The sequence below is a fragment of the Macadamia integrifolia genome, chromosome 2, assembly GCF_013358625.1.
Source record: "Macadamia integrifolia cultivar HAES 741 chromosome 2, SCU_Mint_v3, whole genome shotgun sequence".
Classification (NCBI taxonomy): domain Eukaryota; kingdom Viridiplantae; phylum Streptophyta; class Magnoliopsida; order Proteales; family Proteaceae; genus Macadamia; species Macadamia integrifolia.
In genome coordinates, this window is record NC_056558.1 from 36,152,687 (window position 1) to 36,172,601 (window position 19,915).

Sequence of the window (19,915 nt, forward strand, 5' to 3'; positions counted from 1 at the left end):
TCTGCCATTTTTCTTATAAACCCAAATATTTATTGTTTTGCCACTAGTGCTTGCAATTGAGTTATCTAACACTATGGTTAGGAAACTTGAGAACCTGGATAGAAATAGAAATTGATAGCAGGGATTTAAGGGCATAAACAATGAACTAATGGTGATCCGACTTAGTGAATAGGCAGGGATATGGGAAGAATAACGGAAATCAGATCCAGAAAAGCCAGAATTTGAAGAAGTAGCATTGAAATAGGATTCTGGAAAATTAGCTTTAGGAAACAGAACTTAAATTAGAAACTGATGTTCAGATTCAGCAAACGATTTGATAGAGAAATAAGGCAGATTATTTGGGAGTTAAAGCATTGAACAGGATCAAATTAAAGCTGAAACTGAAACCTAAAATTTAAGTAAGCTATTGGAATTTCAGGGTTTGAATTAGAAGTTCTGACATGATATGCAATTGGAGGAGGTAAAAGTATAGACAATGGAAATAAGGAAATAATGCAATCAGGAATCTACCAAATTACAGCTACTGAATCCACAACAACCCACTCAAAATTCACTGAGCCAGTCATGAATTTACAATTAATCCACAGACCCAAACAGCAATAATGACTTCTTTGGAAAGGCAAGCTCATCTCTTATGTGGGTCGTATGGAATTGATCAGCTAAGTCCTTCAGTCATGTTATATCCGTCGGTCTGGTATTTTCTGGTTGCCTCAGTATACTATTAAGGAGATAAAGTCCCTTATGTGTGCCTTCCTTTGGAAAGGATCTGAATCCTCCAGATTCTTCCTTATCAGTTGGGTTGTGATATGTCTTCCCAAGGATGAGGGAGGTCTTAGCTTGCAAAGAATCAAACATCGTTAATTCAGTTGGTATTCTCAAACTGATCTGGAAGATTGTGGCTAAGAAGTATTTGGGCTGCTCCTTTTACTGATGCATCTTGGGTCTGGCATAAGATTCTAAAGCTTAGGTTTATCGCTCTTGGGTCTATTTCCTGCCTACTGAGGATGGTGCCTCCACCTTCCTCTGCCTTGATCATTGGCACCCTGTGGGTGTTCTCCTCCACTCAGTGGGTGCTAAAGCCATATACAGTTCAGGATTTAGGAAGCAGTCTATGGTTGCAGATATCATTAATCATCACAGTTGCCCCCCTGGCCTGCTTCTTCTCCCCTGTTATCAATTGTCTAGAATGTCTTGCCTTCCATTCCTAGAAGACCTCATGGTAAGGGAGATAATGTAGTTTGGTTTGCATCTTCTTTAGGCCTATTCAGCTCCAAAGCAACTTGGGACCTCATCAGATCTTGTGACCCTTTGTCCCCTTGGCACAAGTTAGTTTGGTTCAAGAATCACATCCGCCATCGTAGCTTCATTGTTTGGCGGGCCCTCTCCAACTAGCTCCCAACGCAGTCCTTTCTCCTTTATTATCAAATTTTGGTCTCCTTTTTGTGCTGCCTATGTTGCAATGGTCTAGAAGATGTGGACCAACACTTCTTCGCTTGCCCCTTCTCTTCGGTTTGGAAAGGGGTCCTTGCGAAATGTTGGCCATGGTCTCGAAGAATTCATCCTTTTGCTAGGGAATGGATCTGGGTTGTCCTTTGGCGGTTAGTCAGTTTGTGATGTGGTGTGTAAGGTTGGCTTGGTGCTGCAATTAACCATATCTGGATGAAGAGCAATGTTAGAAAATGGTCCTCCAGCTCTAGATCTTTCCAGCACATAGTTTTTAAGGCGGTAAGGCGACGGAGGCGTTTGAGGGTCTTTCGGAGCGCCTTAGCATAAGACGGGCATAAAGCATCGCCTTATTGACTAAAGCGTTCCTGTGTAATTTTTTTATAAAACCAATATATTTGTTTCAAATCCTAGTTGAATTTTATTATTCATATGTTAAATAAATATTAAAAGTTCATATTCATACCAATGTAAGATATTCATCAAGAAAACAAATCAATAAAGTGAATAAACTAAGTTCATCTTCATCAATCATCAATCATCAATCATCAATCATCAATCATCAATCATCATAACATATAAACATATAATATAAATATATAATTATGAAACAAAATTATAAATATAAAGAAAAGAAGGCATAAAAAATACAAGTATTTATTGTACTTACCTCTATGATGCCAAAATGAGTGCCTAAGCCCTAAGGTCATCCACTAATGAAGCTCACCGCTGCCAGAACAAAATGGTCGCCTAGATCAGTGGTTCTTCCTTGTTCTTTGATTCCTTCTCAAAGCTCTTTCTTAAAACCCTTGGTAAAATCCAAACCCTGTTTGTGAATCGTGTTTTTGTTTTATTTGTTTTGGTTATTTTTGGTGGAATAAAGCTAATCCCATACATCTCAAGTATTAATAAAATCATACATCTACCAATAAAAAATCTATATTTGAAATCTTCATCAAGTAATTTTAAAATGTGTTTGAAAAAAAAAAAAACCTATAAGGTGCCACGTCACATAAGGCGGAGCACTATCTTACTATCTTTAGGCCGCATCAGCGCCAAGGCGCTGGTAAGGCGACGCCTTAGCAGTCCTTACCAGCGCCTTTAAAACTATGTTCCAGCATATTTGGGACTCCATATATTTTGATGTTAGAAGCAAGCTATCTTTGGTCACCTCTCGGTGCGTTGATTCCCCAAAGAAGCTTATTAGTGTGTCCTGGGGATGAAGCCCAAATAGCCCTCTACCTCCTCTCTTTGAGGGTTGGGTCTTTCTCTCTTGTATTGTTAGCTTTATAAAGTTTTTTCTTCTTCCTCATTTTTATGGGGCCCTTATATCCCCTTCTCCTTTTCGTGACGAATTTATTTAAAAAAAAAAAAAAAAAGAAGAAGAAGAAGAAGAAGAGTAAATAAATAACAATGTCTTCTCTATTTTTGCAAATCGTGGGGCATGGCCCATATGGGCTATAGGCCTATGTATATTTATAACCTCTTAACCATATATATATATAACATCTTATTATTATTATTTGGGGAATAAATATTCATCACGAAAGAGAGAAGTACAAGAGATCCGAGAAGGAGAGGAAAAAGAATGATACAACCATGGTTTAAGAACTTGGCGAGATCTCGCTATTTGAAAATGGCGAAGACAAGATGAGAGGCAATATGTAAAACATGTAATATCTCGGCCGAGAGCTTGTTGTATCTTGGTCTCGACTCATCTTGAGACCAAATCACATGGGGTATATGCATAGTTCGACCCTCAACTCGACATATCTCACCTATCTCACCCAACTATGAAGAAAAAGTGAACTTTTAGTGGATTTTCTTGCCAAATTTATCCTCTACAGTGTAGATTAACAACTTTTACACTTGGAGATTAGAGATTATCACTTCATCAACAACCTTTGGAGATCCTTTTCTTCTCAAAAGAAGTTTTAGGTGAAAAACAATTTCTCAAATCCATTTTTTCATAGAAACATTGTCAACAGTTGTTTGTTTTTATTGTGGATTAGCTTGGGGTCAAGGGCCTGGAGGCTACTTACATAGGGTACATAGTCAAAGTACCATTTTGGGTTTGCTTTTTTTAAAAAAATTAATGTTTCCATTATGTTTAGAAGGTCTAGAATAGGGTAAATGACAAGTATCATGGGCTACAAAGACCATATGGCTACCAAGACCAACCATCGAGTCAACCGGGAAAAATACAAGATCTCGCCAGATCTCTCTTTTTTGGTTTAGCAAGATTAGGGGCGTGATCGAGATCTTAAACTTTGGATGCAACATAAGGGAGGACCCTTAAAGGGGGGAGATTAAAGAAGAGGGGAAACAACGTTATGCCTGTTCCTTGCGGATGAGATATAACAAGAAGAAAACCCGATGGCTTTGTTCAAGACATCGAGGGAGATGGTGTCCCAAATCTTTCGATAAGACCGAGAATTGGATGTCCATCTTATAAGGTTGCGCTCCATCCAAATGTGAGAGATGACAACAGAAAAGGTGAGTTTACCAATCGGGTTACAAATAGATTTTCCACCAAAAGTAATGTCCACCCAAATCCATTCTCTAGGAAAAGGGAGTATTTTTCTACTTCTCGGCTAGCATTTGACTAAGATCCTGGACCAAATAGATTTTGAGAAAGGGCACTTGAAAAAAAGATGAGTATCTTCACTCGCGTACTAGCAAAGGCAACAAGACAAGGAGTCATGGATCTGCCGCTGGAGGAGGAATGACTATGTTGGAAAGCAGTTGTTGAAGACTCTCCATACCATAAAGCTATGGCGAGGGATATGCCCTTTGAACCAGGCCAACTTGCACCAAGTAGGGAAGGGGCCCCTAGAGCAGACGAGATTTGGAACTAAATTGCTAAAAGAGGAGCAGTCCAAGAAACAAAATTGTTGTTGCCCACTGATATCCTAGGAAAGGGAGGGACAGCATTCCAAATGTTCGAGAGCTGCGGAGAGATAAAATCCAGTCAATTTGGGACATAATATCAGCCATAAGGGAGAGCATATGAAAACCCATTCTGTGAATCTCTTGATAAACAATCAAAGGAAGGGGATAACCAAGGAGTGCCAGTGATCTAGCCAAAGGTGAGTGGAAGCACCATCACCGATCTTGGAGACAATATTGCCAATAGCTGAAAATTTGAATTTGTTGATCTTTCTCCAGACCCAAGAGGCATTGGGAGAAGGAGCCACAATCCAAATAGAGTCATTTCACAAAACCCACGCATAGATCCAATCAACCCATATACTTTTCTTCTTAGCAGCTATATTCCAAATCAAATTGAGGATGCCAACCAAGTGGGCCTCTTTGATTCTCCTCAGCCTTCATGCCTTTTTGTTCTTTAGGGAGACAAACAAACCCAACTAGGATATAGAAACCTAGAAGACTCTAATCCTTTCTGAATAAAGGAGCACATGAGAGATTCCAGAGACTTAATGGTAGCCTAGGGAAGACCAAAACACCTGACTAATAGATATATGAGGATTGGAGCACTGATTTGATCAGCTTTAGTTGACCGGCTTAAGAGAGGAGATTGCATTTCCAAAGTTGGAGCCTTCGCATAAGATCAAAATTGAGGGTGCAATGGTGAGAAGTATTTCTAACCTCGTATTAAGACCCTTCAGACCCCAAAGAAAGAAAAGAAAAATCAAAAGCTGACTCCATCTCCTTCAATCGATAGTAATGATTAAAATTAAGAAAATAAAACTCAAACTAGATCCTCCCCTTATGACCACCCTCTACATCCTCTCTTTGAGGGTTGGATTTTGCTCTTTTGTATTATTAGCTTTGTAAAAAAATTTCTTCCCCTTTTCTAAGGGCCCCTTTTATCACCTTCTCCTTTTTGTAATGGATTTTTTTTGCATGAATATTGGTAATGAATTTTATTCACCCAACAAAATAATAATAATAATAATAATAATGCATTACGTTATATATGGAAATTTATTTTTTCTCTCGTGAGAACTCCAAGAGAACCTTAAAGTGTCGCTGCTTTGAGCAGCCTGGCCTCACGCCAGGCTGCTCCCCCCTCCCCCTCCCCCTCCCCATCCTTTCTTCTTCTTCTCTCGTCCTCTCCCTCTCCCTCTCCCTCTCCCTCTCATCCTTTGCTTCCCTTTCTTTTCTTCTTCACCCTCTTTCTCTGGACTTTCTTCTTCTTCTTCTTCTTCTTCTTCTCTGGTGTCACACGTCCAGGAGGTCGTGATCCACACCTTGCCGTCTCCTCAATCCTTCCACTCCCGCCTTGACTTAGATCTAGTGATGGTCTTGCCGAGATCCTCTTGATACTCCCTGATTGACTCGTTGGCTCCTTCCACCTGTGTTCTCTGGGCCTACAGCCGCTCATCCTCGAGTTGCTGCTTTGATCGGGTATGTCTATGTCGCCGTCCATCTGTTGCTCTGACCTGCTCCCAGAATGATTCTTTGGCTCCTTCCCCCTCCGCCGACGCTCTTTAGGTTAGTAGCCGCTGATCTTTAAGTCGTTGCACAGTTAGAGTGTGCCAATTCGCCGCTGACCTAGCCATGCTCTCTTCTGGATCCTTGGCAGATCAAACGTCTTCTCATGTTTCCTCCTTGATCGAATTGTTTATCATGGTGATTTCTTGGTAAGCTCTTGTTAAAATATTTCTATGTGGGCTTATATTAATTGGGTTTTGGTGCTTTAATAAAATCAGGCTAATTATTTGGTCTAATTAAGTGAGACATATAGGCTTTAATTAGTTTAATATGAGCTGGCTAGTGTGGGCTTTAGTTAACCATTGGACTTGTGATCAATGGGTCCATTGGGAAACTTTATAAGTAGAGAGCTAGGTCCCTCCTCTAACCTTAATCTTATTCACAACGTGCATTCTGGAGAGAGGGAGAAAAGGAAAGAGACAAGGTTTCTTGTGGCTTCCTCTCTTGTGCGTTCAGGTTTCTCATCTAGCCAGTGATCATAGGGGAATAGAGAAGTATCTTGCTACGTGGATCAAAAGGTTTTCCGCTGCGCTTTGCTTTACTATGGATCCCAAACAAGGTATGCTTTTATTGATTATAGTTTCTATCCCATTGTTCTTGGTGTGCTTAATCTATCTATGGTGATTTATGGGTCTAAGGTTTATATCTCGTGAGAGATTTTAATCCTACAGCTCTTTGCAAGGCTTGCAACCCGCAAGGTTGCCAGCCATGCTCGGTCAATAGCCGCCTCACCGATGCCCTCCGCAAGGCTTCGTGGTTGTCTCTTCCGCGAGGCATGCTTCTCTCTTGGTTGTGGCCCTCCGCAAGGCCCATGCCCCGTCGCCGTGCCTGCCTTTTTCTACCGAAACTTCGATTCATGTCTTGACGGCTAGAAGTTGAAGTGATGAGATATGATGGTAGGGTTTGGTGGAACCCTACCTGAAATTTCCTATTTGCCCCTCCTCCTTTGGGCTTCTGGGTTCCTATTCAGCCCATATGGGCTTTGGAATTTTAAGTTGTTGGGCTTCTTGGCTCTTTTATTTTAAGCCCATGTGGGCTTTGTGTTGTATTGGACATGTCATTTGTCACATGTTTTCTATTCCTCAAGCCCACTGAGGCCTTGGTAGCTGTCTTTTCTGAACTTTGGTTACCCTTATAGGGTATGTAATCTCCCTTAGGGAATATATTCTCCCTCCCCCCATATTTTAATGCATTTATTAATTCACCCAAATAATAATAATAATGTATTCTCCATTTCTGCAAATTGTGTGGTATGGGTTGTAGCCCTAGCTGCCCTACATATATTTATGACCATAGTTCTCAAGGCAACACGGTGATCCAAGGTAGTGGAGGGGTGTCTAAGCGATAAGGCGCCCATCTGTAGGGATGTAAACGGATCAAATACGAATCGAATACGGATCGGATGTGAAAGTCGGATAGTCCCAGTCCGGACACAGATAACACAATGGATACAGATGCGAATCGAATTTTGATTTTAGACTATCTGTTCGCATCCCTGACTTATGTAACCCGGACCTTTCTCTTACAAATGGATACAATTTGCTCTCAATCTATGTCTCTAGTTATCTTACCTCTTTTCCTCATTCTCTAGAACCTGTCTAAACTTCAAAACCCCTTAAAATCATTAATTATCTAATTTTTTATTATAATTTATTAACTATTTGGGCTGGATAATTATTTTCCAGATAATTCAAATTCGGATCTGGATACCCTTTGACTGGATACTGATGCCCCTAAACGGATATGGATGCGAATCGAATTTGGATTTTCGGCTATCCATTTACTTCCCTACTACCTAGGCATTGCCTAGGCAACCAAGGCGCTCAAGTGTTAATTTTTATTTCCCTTCTTTTCTAAAATTATTTAGTATGCCGCGAGTTATCAAAAATCAACATTAAGCCACATCATGTGATAAAAAATCAACATTCAGCCACATCATGTGATAAAAAATCAACATTCAGCCAGATCATGTGATAAAAAAATCAAAATTAAGCCACATTATGTCATAAAAACTCAACATTAAGCCCCATCATGTCATAAAAAATCCACATTAACCCACATCTTGTTATCAAAATCCACATTAAGTCATAAAAAATCAACATAGAATTAGAAGACAACAGAATTGAAGAAGCAGGCTATTAAAAGTTTGAAACAATCAAAACATACATTTGGTTTATACAGTTCTTAGAGATGATCACATGATATACCTAGTCTCACATTTGGTTTATATTATTCTTGGAAAATATGATCTTTTCCATAAGTAATTAAATTGCTCTTGATTTAGAGAAATGTTTATGTTAAGTTTGATTGGTCAAATGATTTTATTTTATACGAGACTTTTGTATTAGGTATAGCACAAAAACAGCTTTCCAACAAATCCAAGATTTCTTAAATCTGATTTATATTGAAGGAGTTATAGTCAAACTTTATTTAGTGTTTAAAATCACTCTGAATGAAAATAAGTTTTTAGACATCAAAACAAAAGATTATTTTGCCACACTTTTAGGTTTTAGTGATGTTCTATCACAATAATATTTATGAAATTTTTAGCAACAACAACTATAACCTTATTCTAACTAAATGGGATCGGCTACATGGATCCGATGTGATCTAAAATAGTAAAAAGAATAAAATGAAATACCAAAATGGAAGTAAAAGGAGGTGGAAGGAGGTAACATGAGGTAAGAAAAGAAGTCAAAAGAGCATCACAGGAACATCCTTTACAAGGGGTCGGTTACACGAGTACTTGTCCTCCACATTACTCTATCTGCAGTCATACTAGAATCGAGCCCTACCATATGCATATCCTTTCTCACCACTTCCTTAATAGTCATTTTAGGTTTGCCCCTACCTCTTCTGGCTCCTTCTAAATGAATCTGGTTGCTCTTCCTTACTGTGGCATCCATGGGTCTCTGTCTTACATGACCATTCCACCTTAGCTGGCTCTCATGGAGCTTATCCTGGATCGGTGCAACTCCCAAGTCATTTCTAATGTAATCATTCCTTACTCGATCTCTCCTATCTTGCCACACATATTTCTCAACATAATCATCTCTGCCACACCCAATGTATTCTAATTACTCTTCTTGATTGCCCAACACACTACAATATATGTCATAGCTCGTTGTATTACTGTTCTGTAGAATTTTCCCTTGAGTTTAACTAGCATGCGTTTGTCAAATGACACTCTCGACGCACCTCTCTACTTCATCTATCCCACTTTAATCATGTGAGAAATATCATCCTCTATATTACCTTCTTTGCTAATGATTGAGCTCAGGTATTTAAGAAAATCACTTTGTGGTAGTTCCCGCTCCTCAAGTTTCACCACTTCTCACTGCTCCTAGTTGAGCTAAAGTTACACTTCATATACTCTGTCTTATTTCTGCTTAACATAAAAGCTCTTGATTCTAAGTTTGATCTCTATAGCTCTAGTTTAATATTAATTTCTTCCACTGTCTCATCTATCAAAACAATATCATCCGTGAATAGCATACACCACGGGATCCGATCTTGGATGTGCTTGCTTAAATCATCTGAGATGAGCGCAAAAAAATAAGGGTTTAGAGCTGATCCTTGGTATAACCCAATTGTAATTAGGAATTCGCTACTTTGGCCCTTTGTCATTTTGACACCAGTCACCATTCCCTCATACATGTCCTTAATTATATCTACTTAGTTTGAGCCCCTTCTCTTCCCTAAGACATGCCAAATGAATTCTCTAGGTACTCTGTCATAGGCTTTCTCTAGGTTAATAAAAGACCATATGGATGTCCCTTTTGTGCGCTCAAAAAACTTCCATAAGCCTCCTTAGGAGGTAAATAGCTTATGTCGTGGATATTCCTGGCATAAAACCAAATTGGTTTTCCATCACCTCCGTTTCTGCTCTTAGATGGGCTTCAATAACCTTTTTCCCAAAGTTTCATGGTATAACTCATTAGTTTTATGCCTTTATAGTTATTGTAGTTCTTGATCTCACCTTTGTTCTTACAAATTGGAACTACAATGCTTCTCCTCCAATCATTCGGAATTTTCTTTGCACTCAAAATCTTGTTAAACATCTTGGTTAAGCCAAGATATCGCCTGTACTCCTAAGCTCTTCAATATTTCAATTGGGATCTCATCGGTCCTGCTGTTTTAGCTACTTTCATCTTTCGTAGGGCCTCTTTAACTTCAACTTTGCCAACATGTTGCAGTTGTTCATGAGGTGTGTTGGCTTGATGTCCATTCCAATCCACTTCCAGGTCCAACCTATCAGGCACGGTATCTCCATTTAGTGGGTTGCAAAGATAATCACCCCATCTCTTCGTAATGTCCTCATCTCGTACTAGTACTCTACCATCCTCACTTTTAATGCATCTAACATGGTCTAAATCCATGGTCATCTAGTCTCTCACTTTAGCTATCATATTTAAGAAATTTTTAGATTTGGGAAAAACCCTAGCATCTGTAAGTTAAAAATCGCCTCTAAACCGAACATTCAGTTTTTGTTCTTGAACTAGGGGGGTTTACTTTTTATCATTTTAGAATTTGATTTTTTAACTATTTTTATTAGATTCAAGTAGGGGATAATCGCTTATTTATGGATAATAGCTTAAGTAAATGAAATAACAATTATAAAATCATTTACTTAAATGATGTTTGGGATAAATAAGAGCCAAATACATGATAAAGTGGAATAAATATATTAAAAAATTTAACTGGCGCCTTGCATTGAGGCATTGGTCACCTAAACCACAAACAAACCACCTCGACGCCAAGGCGATGCCTTGACAACTATTTGGCATAGATAATAGCCAAATAGATAATAAAATAAAAATAAAAAATGAAAAAACTCCAGCGCCTTGCACTGAGGCATTGGCCACCTAGACCACAAACAAACCACCTGGATGCCAAGGTGACACCTTGACAACTTTAATTATAACCTCGTATTTAGACCCTTCAGACTCCAAGAAAAGAGAAGTCAAAATCTGAGTCATCAGTCATCTGACTCCTCTTCTAATCGATAGCTGTCATTGCAGAATCCTATTTTCAAAGGAAACTGACTTGTAACAGGACTGGATCCACAATTCCTACTTCCAGCCTGAATGAGACATTAATAGTGATTAACATGGAAACAGCCTCTTCATGGAGCGGGGTTAAGGCTGCATACGTTTGCCCCTGCCAGACCTTGTAGTAGCGGGAGCCCCGTGCACTGGGACACTCTAAAATTAAGAAAATAAGACTCAAACTAGGACCCAACGATGGACTGAACTTTAGTTTTCTGAAGTGGCCAGGAAATCTGGAAATCCTGGAACTCGAGCCTTGTAGAAGACTCCAGATCTGGGCACAGGCTTGGGGAAGCTGGAAAAGCTCTTCTTCATCTTCTTCTTCCAGGCACTGCTGCTAGTGCCTAAATAGTTTCAATCATTGAGAGTTATAAATGTGGGTAGTGGTTATGAACGTCATTGATGTGGAAATTGTTCGGCATAACTACATTTTAGGACTTTGTTTTTTGTTGTTATACAGAATGAGACACAACCTAGCTTAATATCATGAATATCGTTATCCCAGGCAGAATTGTTCAATAATAAGGCCCGAGAAGCAGATGAAAAATCTGCCCAAATGATGATCAAGGGCAGGTCCGTGAACACTGGTCTCTCATCTACTATTTCTTATGCTTATTGTTTCATTATAACTTTAATCCACCACATGTTATTTTGTTTGCAGTAATGAGACCCAAGATGAGATGACTCTTGACTTGCATAACTTTGATGCAAAGGAGGCAATACGTTTTCTGAAGTTTCAACTTTCTTCAGTTTCTGGCATCCCAGGTAATGGATTGTTTATCACAGTTTTTGTGCTGGAGTGATTGTTGTATCATGACATGAATCTGTATCATGATATACCCCAGTCATCCAGTACCTGAAAGTTATTGTGGAGTCTAATGCTGCGGACACCACCAAAGGGGCTCGAAAACGATTGGTAAGCCTTGCTAATTAACCCCCTCCTTCATCTCTTTACTGTTCTCTGAGGTGACAAAACTTATTTCAGTTGAATTCATTCCTTGGTGCAATTTTTATGGGACTGATATTTTCAAGTGGAATGAAATTCAGTCTACTTTGTTCTTAAGGCTAGTCTCCAAAGGATTGAAGTAGAAGGGAAATGGCCAGTTTAGATGAGTGGGTGAGGGTTATGTAAACCCAAATGGAAGTGAGGTTCCTAACATATCTAAAACATGATTACAATTCTAAACGAGGTTATATCATCTATATGTTAATTGAGACTTGTCCAAACCCTAGGCACACACACACAACCTTACTTTTTTGCCCTTTGAGTAACGGATTTTTTTTTTCCCAACAAGGGTAAATCCTTTCATTTCACATAAAAACCGCATTAAATAACTTAGCTTTTTGAGACCCTTTTTTAACCTTGCATTAAATAAATTTTGGGAATAAAACAAGGGGCAATTAAAATACTGTTACAACTTCTTAGTTCACTTCTTTTGTGACAACAAGTTGTTCCCCATATATATATATATATATATGTATCTTTTGCTGCATAATCCACATGACATTTTTTATTAATTTTTTGAAGGAGAGAAAAAACAATAAAAAAAATCTCATGTGAGTAGGTGTTACGCACTTACACCTCATGTTCAGAGAACTTTTTCAAATATATGTACGTAATTTAAAAAAGAGATTTTCTTATTGACACCCCTCAAGGTGTCAAATAATCTATAACCTTACTTTTTTGCCATTTTAGCATGACACATTTTTTTTTTCCAATGAGGGTAATAGTGTCATTTCATACATGTACTAAAAAATGTGCATGACAATGACACTTTTTGATAATGCCAAACTGATATGTCACTTAACTTATTGTAAAAAACCCTTTGCTACCCTTATTATAAATAAATTTTTAGAATAAGACAAGGGGCAATTAAAAGAAAGTGTCAAAGTTCTAAATACGCCTATAGAGGTGAATTTATAATGGATATTTATCAAAGACAAATAGATAATAAATAGTGCATATTTTTGCATCAAAATTTGGGAGAGAGCCAATAAGTGTAGCTTCTGATGGGTAGGGGTCCTTTAAACAACAGCAACAACTTAGCCTTTTTCCCAACTGAATGGAGTTGGCTACATGGATCCACAAGTAGGACAATAAAAGGAAACAAAGAGAAAAAAAAGGGAAAAAAAGAAGAGGAAACAAAACAACACCGCCAGAATACCCCACCTAAAATCAGTTCGCAACATGTATCATTGACCTCCAAACAGCTCTGTTTGAGGTTATACTAGAGTCAAGACCTAGCCTCTGCATGCCTTTTATTACAACCTCATCAATGGTCATTTTAGGCATGCCCCTACCTCTTTTAGGTCTTTCCATGTGGATCTGATCACCCCTTACTAGGGGAAATGAAATGAAATGAAATGAAATGAAATGTCAAGATGAACTAAGGAAAGAATGGTTGCAACAGCCTAGCTTGCCAACTTGAAATTTTCACCCAACTCTGGATCCTCAGGAGTCAAGTCAACTTGGGTAGTCATTTAAATAAGATATTTTTGTTCTATAGATATGATGTGCTGTGGAATTATTGTAAATTTTAAGCTAAGAAGGTAAGAGTGTAGTGTGTTTGAGTTATCATGAGCATTTATTTTGAGACAAATTCGAGTGCAGAAGGGCAGGCAATTGATTAAAGAATCTGATCCCAAATTGGCAAGCTGCATTGCAAGAACGTCCACTTGCAATTTTGCTTTTGATGGGCAATATGTAACAATAAAAAAAAAAACTCTGTCCATGGCAATTTTTGGATAAGATCTCTCTGAAGGAGGAAATTGTTGGTGTTTGTAATTCCTCCATTGTCCAATTAGTTTTCATTTCTGAAATATTTGTCCAAATTATGACTGCATTCACATAATCCGTTGCCTTGATCAAAGCAACGAAACGGTAAAAAAATGATCCATTGTTCTTTGAAGCATAGACACTAATATGTTCACCTATCTTCTTTCTTGTTAGTATATCCTTTGTTGGATCTGCCAAAGATCATCTTGATTCTACTGTAAAACTTTTCCAATTGAAGATAATAATTGTTTCAAGCTTGCTGCTATGTGGCTCACTTTGATACTTGCTGCATAATCAACTGATTTACATTTTGGAGTCTTAAGACATTACATTTGAAATTCTGACACTGATGAAATGCCTTGAGGTTCAAGAGTGCAAATCACAACAGAGGCTTGGGCAGTGCTATGGCTCAACATCTAGCTAACTTTTTGTGTTCTGCAACTTTCATTGTATTATCTGCTATCTATCTTATATTGTGGAACAGTCTCAGTGCACAAAAGCATGAGAGGGTACCTACGGACCTTAAAATAAGGTGGTGGAGATTAAAAGGTGAGCCCCAAATTACATTACTGATGAGGTGGTCAAACAGGGAAAGTGGGACTTTGAAGGAGACACCAATGCGATGTGGAACGAGATGATGACTCGTATTAAGAGGGTTGCCAAGGAAGTGCTAGGGAAGCAAAAGGTAGTCAGCAGCCCATAAGGAAACGTGGTGCTGGGATGAGGATGTCCAAGCAGCCATTAGGACCAATAAAGTTTGTTTTTTAAGACATGGCAAAGGTCTGTGATGCAGATCCGGGTTCCAAAGAATGAAATCGGATCGCTTAGGGCCCACAGTAAAGTAGTTAACTCAAAATGTAAAAAGTAATGGCAGTTTTGTAAATAAATGGAACTTTAAAAGGGAGTGGCAGACTTGTAAATAATCAGAATATGCAAGGGTCTAGATAGCTAAATATGGGTGGGACATAAAGGTGATTAGTACTTATTTGGTAGGGGCAAACTAGGAACGGCAAATAGACTAAAGAAAGTGGGGAATAGAAACAAAGATAGGGGTAATGCTGGGAAATAACAGAAATAAGGAATAAAACCTACTTTATGTTGTATTCTTCAACCTCACAACAGAACCAGAAACCAACGGAAGAAGAAAAACTTCAAATCGATGGAGCTCCTTCGACAAGTCTCGGATTGGCTTGAAATTCCAAACGAAGGTGGTCAACCTTAAGGTCTCTTGAATCCTACTGATAAACACTACAAATAGGAACCCAGAGGAGTTGTGTTGTCTCTGCAACTCAGGTCAGGCGGTAACAGGGGAACCAGTTGTGAAGCTCACCACAGAGACTGAATCTGGTCGCGAGAACTCTGCGGTTAGGTCACCTTAGGAAGGTGATTCTAGCCCCAAATTTTGGAGGTGAAAACACTTGTATCCGGGGAGATACTGTCGATTCCTTGGAGCATAAGCTGTTGCCCAGAACAGGGGTTGTGAAAGAGAATCGGCAAGAAGTAGAAGGAAAAGAAGGAAAAGAAAAAAGAAGATGAAATAAGGAAGAAGAGAAAAGAAGGGAGAAGAAAGTGAGTCTCAGAGAGGGAGGAAAAGAGGGTTGGCACCCATGGTTTCCAACCAAAACATCATTGTTCAAGTTCATTCAATTCTTCAAAAAACTACGTTCCTCCATGATGTAGGAGGTTCCTAGGTGACTAGGTCTCCTACAAGATTAACTAACTAGGTAGGGTTAACTCAAGGGGCTTAGGTAGATAGGACCCAAGAATCTCAGCAAACACGATTAAGCATGCAAGATAAAATGAGACTAATAAACAAAGTAGCCAAAAACAATAATAATCTAGACGGAAAAACACATAAATCCTTACTCAAGTTTCAAGTGGGGACATGGGGAAGGGAACAAACGACATACGAATATTAGATTCAGCACAAATCCATCTAGACACCCAAATTAGATATGCAAACAATCGATATCCTCTAGCAACCAACTAAAGTAAAAAATCAGCAAGGGTTCTTTGGAGCTATAACAGTGACGAAACAACTTAAACAATCGGTAAAAATAGGCATAAACAAAGGGCAAAGGCAGGTTTCAATGTCAATGGACTGCAATATATAATAGGGATTAATGGAGGTGGGGAGGGTTTAGTTTAATGCTTTACCATACTGCTGTTCAGATCTGAGGAGAGAAGAAGAGATCAAGGTCCTCCAAAATAAAGAGGTTGCAGTCCACTTTTAGTTGATGAAGATACATCCAGCCGATTGTAGAGAGAGCAACACCAGCGGAGGGTAAACAACAACCGAGAGTAGTAGCAGTAGTGATGTAAAGGCAGCAGTGCAGCAGCAGCAGTTTTGTAACGGCAGTAATGTGTTGCAGCAACAGTGAGGTAAAGGCAGTAGTAGCAGTTTTTGTAACGGCAGTAATATGTTGTAGCAACAGTGTGGTAAAGGCAGCAGGTGCAGCAGCAGCAGTTTTTGTAACGGCAGTAATATGTTGTAGCAGCAGTGAGCATCGATGGGGGAGGTCAGCAGTGACAAAACAGCAGCAAAAAAAAAATAAAGAAATAAGACTGAAAAGAAAGAGAGGGAGGCGAGACAAGAAAGCAGAGAGAAGAGAGAGCCAAGAGAGTAAGAGAGGAAAGAGGCGAGAGAAAAGTGAGAAAACAAGAGAGAGAGAGAGAGAGAGAGAGAGAACCGTGAGGGGTTGGGGGTTTGCTTTTGGACTTTGTTTTTTCAATTAACATTCCTTCCTTCAACCGTGGCCTAAGCCATTACATAAATATCAATCTAGTTACTAAAAATAAAAAGAGTTAATTGACTAGTAAATAAAGACTTTCTAAAAACTAATCAACCAATAAAGTAGTTTCCTAATTAATTAAAAGATTAATAAGGAAAAGAATATACTACAAATAAACTACTAAACTAATAACAAATGGGGCCCAAAAGATCTACTAAAATCTGGAAAGAGAAAGGGGGATCGAGTTTTCCTTCTTCCTCCCGTTTCTTCTTCTTCTTTCTATTCTTCCAGCCACAAAGATGGTTGCTTCTTCTTCTTCTTGCGCCTGTACACTTAGATGTCCCCATCAACTCTCCCCGGCTTGGAAGAATTCACCTCTGGTGAATTAAATCTCATGTAATACTCAAGTAGGTCTGGGTTGAGTTGTTGGGCTTCTTGCATTGTGATCCAGGTGTTGTCAGTTTTCGGGTGTCCATGCCACTTGACCAAGAACTCTCTAGAACCTCCAGTGTGTGTGGACACAACCCTCTCATTAAGGATTTCCTCAATTTCTTCAGTTCTCCTCGTGACCTTAGGCACAGGTGGTAACGAGGTGGGGGGAAGTGGTTGGCTTGGCTCAGAAGTCTCATCAATGTTGAAAGGGAAGTCTTTAAGGTCATCAGGATAAAAATAGGTGAAGGTAGAGGTACCATGGTATGGGACTAGGTCTTCAACATTGAAAATATTGCTGATCTCCATGCTAGCTGGCAGATCAAGAACATACGCATTGGCACCTATCCTCTTGAGTATCTTGAACGGACCTGTGCTACGAGCATGTAGCTTGCTCCCTTTTCCCCTAACAAAACGCTGTGGCTTGATTCTTACCATCACCATATCACCCTCTTGAAACTCTTGTAGCCTTCTGTGCACATCTGCCTTCGATTTGTATTGCTCATTGCTCAATGCCATCTGTCTCTTTATACCTGCATGCAAATCATGTATATGCTGAGCAAAAGATTTGGCTGACTGGGAGGTCCTAGAACTAGATACGACTGGGATAAGGTCTATGGGTGCCCGAGGCTGGTATCCTGAATAGATCTCAAAGGGGGACAGTCCAGTGGTACGGTTCTTAGAACTGTTATATGCAAACTCGGCCTGGCTAAGGACTCGATCCCAACTGGTAAGGTGTTCTCCGATGAGGCAACGCAATAAATTCCCTAAGCTCCTATTGACAACCTCGGTTTGGCCATCGGTCTGAGGGTGGAAAGCTGAGGAGAAACGGAGTTTCGTGCCCATCATCCGCCATAGAGTCCTCCAAAAATGACTAGTGAACTTAACATCCCTATCGGACATTATGGTGAGGGGTAACCCATGGTACTTGACAACCTCGTTAAAGAAAAGTTTGGCTACTATGGATGCATCGGAGGTCTTAGAGCATGGGATAAAATGGGCCATCTTCGAGAAGCGGTTAACAACCACATAAACAGAATCATGGCCTCTCGAAGTTCTTGGTAGACCAAGCACGAAGTCCATGCTAAGGTCCTGCCAAGGGGAATGGGAACTGGTAGGGGAGTGTACAAACCCGTGTTTTGCTTTTGTTGTTTGGCGGTCTGGCATGTCCTACACTGACCCACAACTCTAGCAACATCCCTCTTCAGTCCTGGCCAAAAGAATCGGTCCTCAACGAGGGTGATGGTCTTATCACGACCGAAGTGGCCAGCGACTCCCCCAGCATGCAATTCCCAGATCAGGAAATCTCGGAGTGAAGTCCTGGGAATGCACAACTTGCTTCCTTTAAAAAGAAAGCCCTCCCTAAGTAGATAGTCCGAGCGGTTGACTGGGTTGCCTTCACTCAAGGAAGTGAACGGCTCATTAAAATCAGGACAGGTGGGGTATTGGTCCTTGACTCGCTCGAACCCTACAACCTCTACACTCATTGCTTGGAGTAGCACACTAGCCCGACTCCTAGCATTGGTGCGACTGAGGAACATGTTCACCCGGCTCAGTGCATCTGCAGCAGTATTCTCAACACCAGGCCTGTGCTTGAGTACAAAAGTGTACTCTTGGAGAAACTCAACCCACTTGGCATGCCTCTGATTGAGTTTCTTTTGGGCACTAAGGTACCTCAGAGCTTGGTGGTCAGAGAATAGTACGAATTCTTGCGGTAAAAGGTAATGTCGCCAATAACGCAATGATTGGACAACCGTATAGAATTCCTTGTCGTATGTAGAATATCGTTGCCTAGCTTCATTAAGCTTCTCACTAAAATAGGCAACAGGGTGGCCCTCTTGTCCTAGGACACCACCTATCCCAATACCAGATGCATCACAGTTAACTTCGAAGACCTTAGAGAAATCTGGGAGGCGCAGGACTGGAGCTTCAGTCATAAGCTTTTTAATCTCATTAAAGGCCTTCGTAGCACTCTTAGTTCATTGAAACTCCTTTTTCATGCAATCGGTGATAGGAGACATAATGGAACTAAACCGGTAGATGAACCTTCTGTAGAAAGTGGCTAAACCATGGAAGCTTCGTACCTCATGAATGTTAGTTGGCTCAGGCCACTCTACAATCGCCCTCACTTTCTCAGGGTTAGCAGATACTCCCTGAGCTGACACAACAAATCCCAGGAAGATGACTTGATCACTCATGAAGGTGCACTTCTTGATGTTGACAAAGAGTTTCTCTTGTGAGAGCACATAAAAAACCTTCTGTAAGTGATCCAAGTGGGAAGACGGGGTCTTACTATAGATGAGGATGTCATCAAAGTAAACCACAAGGAACTTGCCAATGAATGATTGAAGCACTTGATTCATCACCCTCATGAAAGTGCTAAGTGCATTTGACAAGCCAAAAGGCATGACTAACCACTCAAAGAGGCCATCCTTCGTCTTGAAGGCTGTCTTCCACTCATCTCCAGGCCTGACCCTAATATGGTGGTACCCGCTCTTGAGATCAATCTTAGAAAAGATCGAAGAGTTGGCCATCATATCCAACATGTCATCAAGCCTAGGGATAGGGAATTTATACTTGATGGTGATCTTATTGATGGCTCTACTATTAACACACATACGCCAGGTGCCGTCTTTCTTTGGCTTGAGCAAGGCAGGTACAGCACATGGGCTAAGGCTTTCCCTAATGAATCCCTTTTGCAACAATTCAATTCGGTAATGGGGTAAGTTCGGGAGAGAGGATCCTGGAACCAATTCAATAGCATGCTGGATGTCACGCATAGGCGGTAACTCATCAGGTAGTTCCTCAGGGAATAGCCTCTCGAATTTCCTCAACAAGGGTTGCATTTCTCTAAGAGCCTCAGTGAATAAGCGTGACCTATCGGTATTACTCTATACGGCAACTAGAGCGTAAATCACCCCTGACTCGTGACACTCCTTCAAATTGTTGTTGATTTAAAATGTTGAGTGTTTTGGTGGGGGCGTGTTTGGATGTACTTCCCTTGTGTTCTGGAACCCTAACTTCCCTAG

General features: G+C 40.1%; 1 protein-coding gene across 3 annotated transcripts in view; it reads left to right on the forward strand.

Moving 5' to 3' along the window:
* LOC122067934 (putative nuclear RNA export factor SDE5) overlaps nt 1-15,246 on the forward strand; it is a 36,317-nt gene extending 21,071 nt beyond the window's left edge. For all 3 annotated transcript variants that reach the window (XM_042631775.1, XM_042631778.1, XM_042631783.1), the window contains 4 exons: nt 11,455-11,522; nt 11,611-11,714; nt 11,795-11,865; nt 13,561-15,246. In XM_042631775.1, coding sequence (XP_042487709.1) covers nt 11,455-11,522; nt 11,611-11,714; nt 11,795-11,865; nt 13,561-13,698 — 381 coding nt within the window. In that variant the 3' untranslated portion in view covers nt 13,699-15,246. The remainder of the gene's footprint in view (nt 1-11,454; nt 11,523-11,610; nt 11,715-11,794; nt 11,866-13,560) is intronic.
* Nucleotides 15,247-19,915: the final 4,669 nt, after the last annotated feature.